Source organism: Maylandia zebra, linkage group LG4 (assembly GCF_041146795.1).
Source record: "Maylandia zebra isolate NMK-2024a linkage group LG4, Mzebra_GT3a, whole genome shotgun sequence".
Lineage (NCBI taxonomy): Eukaryota > Metazoa > Chordata > Actinopteri > Cichliformes > Cichlidae > Maylandia > Maylandia zebra.
The window spans coordinates 35868159-35879599 of NC_135170.1; the positions used below are offsets into that span (position 1 = coordinate 35868159).

At 46.0% G+C, this 11441-nt stretch overlaps 1 protein-coding gene across 3 annotated transcripts in view; it reads left to right on the forward strand.

Annotated features, from left to right (window-relative positions):
- The window catches only part of LOC101487665 (uncharacterized), a 40504-nt gene extending 29752 nt beyond the window's left edge, over nucleotides 1–10752 (forward strand). For all 3 annotated transcript variants that reach the window (XM_076883498.1, XM_004556479.3, XM_004556478.3), the window contains exons 3-5: nucleotides 5955–6244; nucleotides 6732–6864; nucleotides 7003–10752. In XM_076883498.1, the coding sequence (XP_076739613.1) occupies nucleotides 5955–6244; nucleotides 6732–6864; nucleotides 7003–7019 (440 nt within the window). In that variant the 3' untranslated portion in view covers nucleotides 7020–10752. The remainder of the gene's footprint in view (nucleotides 1–5954; nucleotides 6245–6731; nucleotides 6865–7002) is intronic.
- Nucleotides 10753–11441: the final 689 nt, after the last annotated feature.

Sequence of the window (11441 nt, forward strand, 5' to 3'; positions counted from 1 at the left end):
GGGCAGTTGGAAGTCTCTCAAGCGTCTGAGGTGGTAGAGACGCTGTCGGGCCTTTTTCACCACGGTGTTGATGTGACAGGACCATGACAGGTCCTGCGTGATGTGAACTCCGAGGTATTTGAAGCTGTCCACTCTCTCCACTGGGCACTCGTTGATGACGGGGGTCTGGTAGTTCCTCTCCTGCTTAGTGCTGAAGTCCACTATCAGCTCCTTTGTCTTACTGACGTTTAGAAGGAGGTTGTTCCTCTGGCACCAGTTCTCCAGATTCCTAATCTCCTTCAGGTAGGCCGTCTCGTTGTTATCAGAGATCAGGCCCACCACGACGGTGTCGTCAGCAAACTTGATGATGGTGGTGGAGCTGGTAGTGGCCACACAGTCATATGTGTACAAAGAGTACAGCAGGGGGCTCAGAACACACCCCTGGGGGGCTCCAGTGCTGAGAGTGGTGGAGGCTGAGACATGTCCGCCCATCCTTACTGCCTGTGGTCTGCCAGTTAGGAAGTTGGAGATCCACTGACACATAGATGAGCTGAGTCCCAGATGCTCCAGCTTGGTGGTGAGTGTGGAGGGAATTATGGTGTTAAATGCAGAGCTGTAGTCTATGAAGAGCATTTTAACATAATTCCCCCTTCTAGTGTCCAAGTGAGTGAGTGATGTGTGGAGGAGATGAGAGATGGCATCGTCTGTGGAACGATTTGGACGGTAAGCGAACTGTAGTGGGTCCAGTATGTCTGGTAGTGAAGAAATGATGAAGTCTCTGACCAGGCGTTCAAAGCACTTCATCACTACTGAGGTGAGGGCTACAGGGCGATAGTCATTGAGAGAAGCAGGGTGGGGTTTCTTCGGGACAGGAACAATGATGGACTCTTTGAAGCATGTGGGGATCACCGACTGAGATAAAGAGATGTTGAATATCTCAGTGAACACAGGAGCTAGCTGGTATGCGCAGTCTCTTAGGATACGACCTGGGATGCCGTCTGGTCCTGCTGCTTTCCTGGTGTTCACTCTCTTGAAGGCTCTCCTTACTTCATGCTCGGAGATGACGAGCACGTTTCCGGTGCTGGCAGTATCTTCCTGTCTGCAGCCGTTAGCGCCGCTAGCACTAGCATTGTTGGAGTCCTTAGCTGCAGCCTCGAAGCGAGCATAGAAAGTGTTCAGCTCGTCTGCCAAAGTCACGGCCGCGTTCGTCATACCGGTTGTTGGTGCTTTATAGTCCGTTATTGTCCTTAGTCCCCGCCACAGGCTCCTAGAGTCACTCTGTTGGAGTTGTGACTCTAGTTTCCTCCCGTAGCGCTGCTTCGCCTCTTTCACCGCCCTCCGCACGTTATATGACGCGGCTTTGTACGGGTCCCGTGTTGTAGGCAGCGGTGCGGGATCTCAGAGCGTCGCAGCAGCAGCGTTCTGCTATACGGATCACTCTCTGGAGAGCTTTTTGGTCCTTCACACAGCTGTTCCCGAACCACGATGTCATGTTCTGTGTGAGGATGCTCTCCACAGCGCCTGTATAGAAAATCCTGAGGATCTTTGGAGAGACCCTGAACTTCCTCAGTTGTCGTAGGTGATACAGGCGCTGCCTAGCCTTTTTGGTCTGGACCTGAATGTGGGCAGCCCATGTCAGGTCTGAGGAGATGTGGACACCAAGATACTTGAAGGACTGCACCCTCTCCACTGGAGCTCCATTGATGATAATGGGCTTGTAGTCTCTGTGCTGACCCCTTCTGAAGTCCACCACCAGCTCCTTGGTCTTGCTGACGTTCAGCTGGAGGTGGTTGTCCTGGCACCACGATGCCAGATTCTTCACTTCATCCATGTAGGCCGCCTCATCGTTGTTGGAGATGACACCCAACACCACTGTGTCGTCAGCAAACTTCACAATGGTGTTGGAGCCATGGGTGGCCACACAGTCTGAAGTGTAGAGGGAGTAGAGCAGTGGCGAGAGGACACATCCCTGAGGTGCTCCTGTGTTGATGGTGATGCTGTTGGAGAAGCACCTGCCCACCCTCACCACCTGAGTTCTGCCAGTGAGGAAGTCCAACACCCATGCACACAGACGGCTGTTAAGTCCCAGATCCCTCAGCTTTGTGAACAGTCTGCAGGGCACTATTGTGTTAAACGCTGAACTGTAATCAACAAACAGCATTCGCACATAGTTACCCTGTTTCTTGTCCACGTGGCTGAGAGTGGTGTGTAGGACGTGGGCGATGGCATCCTCTGTGGATCTGTTGGATCTGTAGGCGAACTGCAGCGGATCTGTGGTGTCTGGGATGGAGGAGGAGATGATGTTCTTCAGCAGCCTCTCAAACACCTTCATTACTACCGAGGTCAGTGCAACTGGCCGGTAATCGTTCAGGGATGAGGGTTTGCTGTTCTTGGGCACAGGGGATGATGGTGGATCTTTTGAAGCATGTGGGGACCACAGACTTCGCCAGGGACTCGTTGAAGATGTAAGTGAACACACCTGCTAGCTGGTCAGCACAGCAGCGCAGCAGACGGCCGGTGATGCCGCCTGGCCCCGCCGCTTTCCTTGTGTTCACTCTCCTCAGTGCCGCTCGGACGTCATGCTCCGCGATGCTGGTCACCGGTCTCTCGCTGATGACGTCACTGTCCTCGGTAGTCAGGCGGTAGATAGCATTAGCCGCCTGGCTAACCTCGAAACGGGCGTAGAACTGATTCAGCTCGTTGGTGAATGCAGAGTCAGCGTTGATCAGCGCAGTGTCCCTGGCTGTGTGGAGTTTCTCCATGGAGACTTTTTCCTTCCAGAGGTAACCTTCACCTTAATGGGAGCAATAGTGTCCATTACATTTAACATGTTAGCATTGAAGCTATTGACGAGCTCATTGACTGAACCTTTGGACAGGCCAGGTGTTAATGGGAAGACCTGGTTAAAGATCTCACTACTGTGTTCAGTTATACACCGTTTTGTGATCACTGCTGTTGATATATTTGTGTGGGCTGAGATTTTACTTTCAAAGAAAACACAGTAATGATCAGACAGGCCCACATCAGACACAGTAACCTTTGAAATGCTCAGGCCTTTGGAGATCAGTAGGTCAAGAGTGTGTCCTCTATTATGTGTGGCCTCTGTTACTTGCTGAGTCAGCCCAAAGTTGCCCAGAGTGTTACTCAGGTCTTTAGTCCCTTTGTCCTGAGGGTTGTCCACATGAATGTTAAAATCCCCAGCAATAATTACACAGTCAAAATCAACACAGATCACAGACAGCAGTTCACTGAGGTCATTAAAAAAGTCTGTGCAGTATTTGGGAGGCCTGTAAACATTAAGAAACACAACTTTGGATGGGGCCTTCAGCTGTAAAGCCACATATTCAAAAGACTGAAAACTTCCAGGAGATAGCTGCTTACATTGAAATGATTCATTAAATAAGACAGCAACCCCTCCTCCTCTCCTGCTCGCCCTGACCTCACTGATAAAACTGTAGTTAGGAGGGGTCGTCTCGATGAGAACAGCTCCACTGTTACTTTGGTCCAACCAAGTTTCAGTTAAAAACATAAAATCAAGGCTGTGCTCAGTGATTAAATCATTAATTAAAAATGTTTTCCCAGCTAAAGATCTAACGTTTAATAAAGCCAACTTAAGTGTTTTAGAGGTATTACTTGTCCCCTCATGTTTGGGAGCAGTCTGTGGCACACAAGGTATGTTTACTATGTTTAAAGATCTTTTAAAGTGCAGCTCTCTGTGTTTTGACCAGGCCACATGTCTCCTGTCACCTAAAAGTACAGAGATTTTAAAACCTTCTAGTAAACAGGGTCCCAGCTTCTCCTGGGAAAAGTCACCACTGCCATAATCCTCGCAGCCCGGACCCTAAACACATCAGACTGCGGAGACAGAGCGTGAAGGTGGTAAGGAGGAACTAAGGGGGGCGAGGCTGGGCAATGTGACTTCGATTGCTCTGTTGAGGGTGGGGCTCGATGGCGAACCTTTGGCCGTTCTGGTGGGGGGTTTATGGGGGACAAAAAGGGATTGGGACGGGGGGTAGATCTGAGCCCAGCATTGACCCGCTCCATCATCTCCTCAGTGAATTTCAGGTGTGGGGAGGAGGGAGAAAGGGAGGGGAGGAGGGTGATGGCCTGTCAGGGGTTTGGGGGACTGGGGAAGGTCGTGGTCCCTTGTCCTGGTCGTTGGTGTTGTTGAGAGAGTTGGAGGCAAATAGGGACCCCTCTTCTTGCCTCAGATGTCTCTCCTTTCTGAGGCTCGTCCCGGGTGGGGGCAGATGGAGCTCCTCCTCAAGGTTTCTGCTGGGCTTTGTCTGTTCTTGGAGTACTGTTTGTTCCTCTTTATGCGATAACTCCTCGTTTGGAGTAACGTATGGAATAAAACAAGTTGGAGGTGAACAGTTTCACCCCTGACTTGTTAAAATTAAATCCATTTGCTTTGAACAGATGCCTGCGTTCCCAAAAAATATTAAAGTTGTCGATAAAGTGCACTGAGTGGTCAGCACATGCTGATATAAGCCATTTATTCAGTGTAAACAACCTGCTGAATCTCTCGTCTCCTCCTCTGACCGGCGGTACAGGCCCACTGATGAATACAGCTGCATTCAGAGAGTTTACAGTATTTAATAATCCAGTAAAGTCCCGTTTCAGAACCTCCGACTGTTGTTTGGACACATCGTTTGACCCTGTATGCAGAACAATGTTTGTCACAGTTGGATATTCATCTGCAATTTGAAGAATTCTCTCCTTCAGGTTGTTGACCATATCGTTAGGAAAGCAGAGGACTTTAGTGTTCTTACCGCACATCCTTTGTACATCCTTTACGGCAGAGTCACCCACAATCAGAGTTTCAGGCCTAGCCTTTAGCTTTCCCTGTGGCCTTTCACTTTTCAACAGATTTTCAGACCTTACTTCGCTGCTTTTAGATGGATGGTTGTCCGATATAGATCCAGGGTCCTTTGATAGTGGAGCAAATCTGTTCTGCAGTTTCACATTCAGTTGTTTTGGAGGTTTGTTGTTAACCTTCCTATTCACAGTTGTCCAGTCCTGTTTCCTCTCGTATACAGGGGTAGAAGAGCTTCTCTGTCTCGTAGGAAGTGAAGGCCAGTCGGTTTCAGAGATTTCAGCTCGCTGTGCTCTGCCTGTGATACGTCCTCCTCCTTCCAGGAGACATGATTTATGTCTTGGTTTTGCACCAAGACAGTCCAAGGGGGGATTATCGCTTGAGGATTTATAATAGTGCACAAAGTCTACTTTCTTGGTCATGTTATCTGTGCTCCTTAGCTGTGTACTAGCTTGCTCATCGCCATTGTTTTGATGGCAAGGTTGTTTCATTTCCACACAGTCCATTTACCTCCACGTTTACTTCTAAGCGATGAATTTGTCTGCAATCTTCTGCAGGAGGCTGTGGTAGTCATCTGTGGAGAGGGAAGGCATCTTGTTGCTAGTTAGCCTAGCGGTTAGCACCTTTCCAGGCTATTGAGGCTGTTCGGTGCCCAGACGCTGTAATCAGGCTTCAGCTGTGTGTAGGCCACAGACACACGGAGCGCTGAGGATAAGGTAACTATAAAAATTCTGGCCATGATGGGAAATGGCCTACTGTCCTGACTGGCTTTGTTATGTTGGTACAGCCTGCACCGTGTCAGCAGGATTACGGCCCGGTCCAGTCGCAGCGGGGCATCGCTTTAGGTCGGGAAAGAAAATATTGAAAGGTGTTTTTGGCAGATCGTTGTTTTAATCACAATCATTTCCTGTGAGAATATCCAAAAACAACATGCTAGTTCATCTCATGGAGCTTCCTGACTTCCCCACCCTGACATCTATTTTTAGGTGTTTTATTTTTATTAACACAGTGAAGCTGTTCAGCACCTACAAGGTTTCCTCTTGAGGAACATACTTTCAGGGAAGCTTAACACAGTCAACAAAAGCTAAAACCCCCGGCAGAGATGATGGTTGCTTATCAGTTGTTTTTCAGTTCCTTCTGACAGCTTTTTGTTTTCTAGGTAATGGCATCGCGCCTGTCATGGCTGACTCGTCACCCATAGCGCCCTCTGTGTCGCCCAAGCTGCATGCAAAGCCAGCTGGCCATGCTAATGGCCGGCCCCGCTTGGGCAGCCGGTCTGGCTCGCTAGCGATGGGCTCCCCCAGGCCCTCGCTCACCCGCCAGCCCAGCGCCATCACAGAGGCCGCTGTGGATGGGTCCAAGCCGAGGGACTACCTGATCCTCGCCATCTTATCCTGCTTCTGCCCAATGTGGCCCATCAACATCGTGGCCCTCACCTTCTCTGTGATGGTACGACTTCTGACAACAGTGTCATTTAAACCTCTCAGTTAACAGCAGCTCAGACAAATTTATAAGTCACAACCAAAAACTTTTTAATCTTTAAGGACAACAGAGCTGACAACTCCAAAAACAAAAGAATCTATTTTACATGTTAGTAACCAAGACAAAAGAGCTGAAATTGGTTTTTCCAAGAAGAACTCGGGCTGTAGAAAGAACCAGCGAATGATAAATGAGGAATATATTTTAGCTGAGAGCCTGGAAAGTTCTTTGGTGATGTCCCACAATAGAAATATGGAGCTGCAGGCAGAAACACATTTATATAACATTTAAATTGTCAGTATCAAGTCGTCTGCTGTCTAATCTGCTGATTTTTTTTCTTCTTCTTTTTATCTGTAACTATAATGTTGTCTTGTTGTCCCAACCCAATCATATCATTATTTTACGATGTTGAGTGACCGTTTATTGGTTGTTTTCTTTGCTCTCTGCTTCCCTTCAGTCCCGAAACAGTTTGCAGCAAGGCAACGTTGACGGTGCTCGCCGTTTGGGCCGTAACGCCATGGTGCTGTCTGTTGTCTCCATTTTAGGAGGGATTGCCATCATCACAGCGGCCATCGTCCTGAACTGGGGATGTAAGTCTCACGATTCAGTCATTTTCTCCGCAAAAGCGACCTAAAGTTGACTCTACAAGTTTTTCTTGAATGTTCAGGATCATTAAAAATGTAAAACCAGCTTAAATCTGTGTGAATTTAATCTTTATCTCTCTCCAGTGATATTAAAATCTTGATTCAAACCAACCGGCACGGCGAGACTGACTTCATGACAACATCGAACCCGACACGACACCATTTCCTCCCGTTCCTGAAGCACTATCGTTGTCGAGCGCCTGCACCAGATGTAAAACGAATAAAAACCCGTTTCTGTTCTTTGCTGTTGTTTCTTGCTGCACGACAAGCATGGTCTGCCTGACGCTCTACCTCTGACACGACCGACAAACCTAATCCTGACGCCTGACACCTGATCTGGAGAAAAGGATGGATCACCAGATGCTCATTTCATTCTGTGGCAGCAGCTTATCTCCTCCTCAGACGCCACAATTACAAGAGGAAATGGACATCCTGGGAAATGGGATTATTCAGATTCCTAATGGTCCGTAATGGTGCGAACTGGGGGACCTGGTTTGTTGGGTTTGATGCCAAAAATTTAGAAACGCAGTCTCAGCTGGACTGAAACGGGGAGAAGCTGCTGCAGTGATAGTTTAACTCAAACTGAGGAGGAACTCTAAAAGTCTTTGAACTGTGACGGCAGGAGAGAGAGGGATCTTTGTTTCAGCACAGAGATGGACTTCCTCTGTTTCACTGTCTTTGTGAAAAAACCGGAGGCATGATTCTGATGTTTACTCTGCATATTCATGATAAATGTCCCCGGAGCTGCTAAACATTCATCATGTTCCATGCAAGGTTTTCAGAGACCGTGAACTGACCACAGGCGCTCAGACTGCTGGCTGTTAGCCGTGCTCGTCTCACTGTAAGCGATTCTGAGTTAGTAATTAATGAATTATTCTCCCTGACCACAGCCTTTGGCTCTAAGTGGACGTAAAGTGATGGAACGTTTCACATTATTCCTCATGTTCTCCAGGACTTCTATTAATTTGGGTGGTTGAGGTTACTTTTGGACTCCCTCTGAGTGCTCACAACATGTGAGATGGATCAATTCTTCTTTTCTCTCCGGCCTTTCAGTGTCAGTCTTTTACTTTAGTCTAGCATTCACAGCTGCTGCTCGCTTCCCTTTCTGTTAAGTGTTTTACTGCAGATACAAGAAGAACTTCCTCAACAACTTCCTGTATGAAGTTCTTTCTCAGTCTTCACTCAATAGCCTAAAATCATAATTCGGAAATATCTTTGTTTGCCAGTGTAACCCTCATGTTGGTAACAACCTTGGAAGGAGTTTGTTCATAGTTTTAGGAAGTGTTGGATCAGGTACTCACTCTTTGCTGTGACAGTGGATGAACATAGTTCTTACAGCTACACAAGAACTGTGACAGCCGTGATCTTTGAATGGTGCAAGGTTATAAGCTAGGCTTGTTTAGCATATGTCTGAATTGCAGTGCTAACCTTAAACTTAGGTAGTTCGACCTGGTGGCTGTTAACCCTCTGAGTTCTATCTTTAAATCTAACGCTATCAGAATATGTAATATTCTTTTAAATTATTCTCTTTTAAACTATTCTCCTGGCAGGGGACGATAACCTTTCAAAACTATTTACATTTCTTCTCAAAAAGTCCTTTTGGCTTTTCTGAAAAACACGGAGTTAGGGTTAGTGATGTGTGATACCACTGATTTCATTTCCGATCCGAGACTAAGCAATATTCAGGGTGGTATCGACGATACTGAGCCGATACTTTGTACAAAAACTTATTTTATTTATTGTATCTCAAATTATAGCGTCATAATGATTACAGGACATCAGATTACTTGTTCTTATCACTTAATAATGCAGAGTTCATCATATAGAAATAAAAAAACTGAAGTTGTGCTATTTGAACACCTTGCCTGCCTGCAGCACTAAAGGACTCCGTGAGAGACGTCTGTCTCGCCCTAGCAGCACCTGTCCCTGTCCTCCTCTTCAGTTCGCCTCAACATACACTCCTCATATCCTGTGCTCTGATTTACTCTGAGGTGTTTGACAAGGTTAGTGATGTCGCCAACCAGAAAACCTCACGCCTCGCAAAAATCTAAATTCTAAAGATATGAATATATAAAACGTCACATGACAGCTAACATCTTCATGTTATCACTAATGTAACAGTTTAGCACGTGAGCCTTGGCTAGAACAAATTCCACCTGCAGCACTGAGCTTAAATGGGTTGCAAGAAAAAAATTGCTTGTTGCTAATGTTGCAGTTTTATCCAATAACCAGACAAAGCGAATCTCCAGTTTAAGCCATAATCGGTAACCCTAACTAGTGATGTGCGGATCGATCCTGAAATATCGATTCCTCCGATACCAATCATTTATGTTCTAGAATAAATTCTCACATCAAAATATCGATATTTTAGTCATTTAGGGTAAATTTGTAGGTTATCATTAACAGGAACACAGTGGAAAGAAACTATAACATTCGGATTGTCTACATTCAAAGGAACTACTTCCTCTTCCGCCTTTCATAGTCATGTGCGAAATACAGCTGTATAAATGTCTCACAGCCCCTTGGCGTGCGCACTCACGACAATGGCTGAGCGTAATTGGAGTCGTGTGCGGACGTATTTTACCTCCACAAACAGCTGAGACATGGTTTTCGATACATGTGGCAAAAAAAGTGAGGTGTTGTGGCCATACTTGCCAACCTTGAGACCTCAGAATTAGGGAGACAATTCAAAAGGGCACATTTTACAGTGTTTATTTATCGGATGAAATACGTTAAATGTCACCGTTATTATTGGCCGGCCCGGAAACAGCGGAGATGTCCAAATTCAGAGGCTGCTTCCACCTGAGGACCCGGCCTTCGTGGTCTAAAGAAAGCCGGGTAGTACGTCATGCGCTTCCTCGGTGGAGTGAAATGCTGCCGTCTGCTCCTTGCTATCTAAAATATAACCGGGCACTGACGTAAACTCTCAACCGTCTCACACTTTCTTTAATTAGTTTTATTCAGCTGTGTGAAAACCCGGAGGAACCCTCCCGTCGATTAATAAAGTTACATTTAATCTAATCTAATAACTTTAATCTCAGCCAAACCGATTTACTCACGAACAAATAAAACACTGAAAAGTAATATTAAAACTAAGTCTCTGCCGCCATTGTTGGAAACTGGAATTGGCTGGTTCTCACCATTTAAATCTATTTACTGAACTATTCGGTTTTCTGCATCAAATAAGAAGGTACACACATTATTTGTGCCAGTCCAACAAACTAGTTTCTGTCCACTATGCCCGCCCGCTTTCTCTCACGAGCGTCACCTCCCCCTCTCCCTAAACAACCAAATGCCACATGTTGCCATATCATCTTTTGTTTGGTTGACATGGCACAATTTAACACCAATAGGGAAGGGAAGGGGTGTTTTTTCTTTTTCCTCTCGCTGTAAACACCACTGTTTTGTTCAGAAAAAAACATTGCATGCATTTTTGATCATAACTCTGGTTTTACATGGCCTATCCACACAATTTAAAAACTGGTATATAGTTTGAAGTCCGCCCTTTCGACCCAAGTTAAACTGGAGACTCTGGGTTGTTGCATCTTGTAGCTATGTCGTCTTAAATTGGTCATGTGATTTTGACGCGTCAGCGCGTCCGTCAACCCCAGAGGGTTAAAAGGACCTGTTGTCTTAGAACTGATAGCAAAGTTGCTAATAAAGAACTGAACGGATGAGCGTTTTACATGTTCAGGATAAGGCGTTCACTAACAAGGGCCTAAAGGAGACTACACAGGTTCACGTACATGTGACGCAGGAGCTTAAAGGTGGTGAAGTCATGTGTGTTTTACTTATTTTAATTGCAGTTATTCAACAGGAGTCATCAATGTAATTCGTTTGTAAGTCAGTCTGAGATATCTATAAGATCTATAAGGTGTCTCCTTCTTTCTTACAAGCCTTTCATTTTCCAAGTTAAACTATGCTAATGCTAATGCTAATGCCCAAATCTGATTAGTGTGCAGCTGTGAAACAGCTTTGGCATTATCAATCCATCCAACATTTACAGATGTTTGTGATGGAGTTTACAGTTTACAGTTTACCTGATGATTCATCAAATCCACTGTACACGAAGCCAGGAGGGACTGTCTGCAGCCAGACACTGTTTAGGAAACCTGAAATCATGATTTTTATTGCTGTTGAAATGCGATTCTGGGCCACACACTCATTTTTAGTTGTCAGGTGTAGCTGTGGTTATGACATGACCCCATTTAGAGCACACTGGCTGTTTAACTGCTTGAGTTTTACACAGAAAACCTCTCAAAACGTTCATTTTGTCCTCGTCCAGTCGCCGTTCTCTCAGCTTGCCGAGCCTCAGCGTGACGCTGTGCCAAATACCAGAGAGTGCACGTCAATCAGCACAGGACTGCTTTCTCTTTTAGCCTCTCTGTGTGGAAATGTGTGCGTGCTAACAGAAATTTTGGGGGTTCTTTGAGGATATAAGCTGTTGTTGTGGAACTAAATCAGCCCTTCATCTCCTATAACCTGTGCATGCTTGGAGTATTTATTACTGAATGCTTTTATAC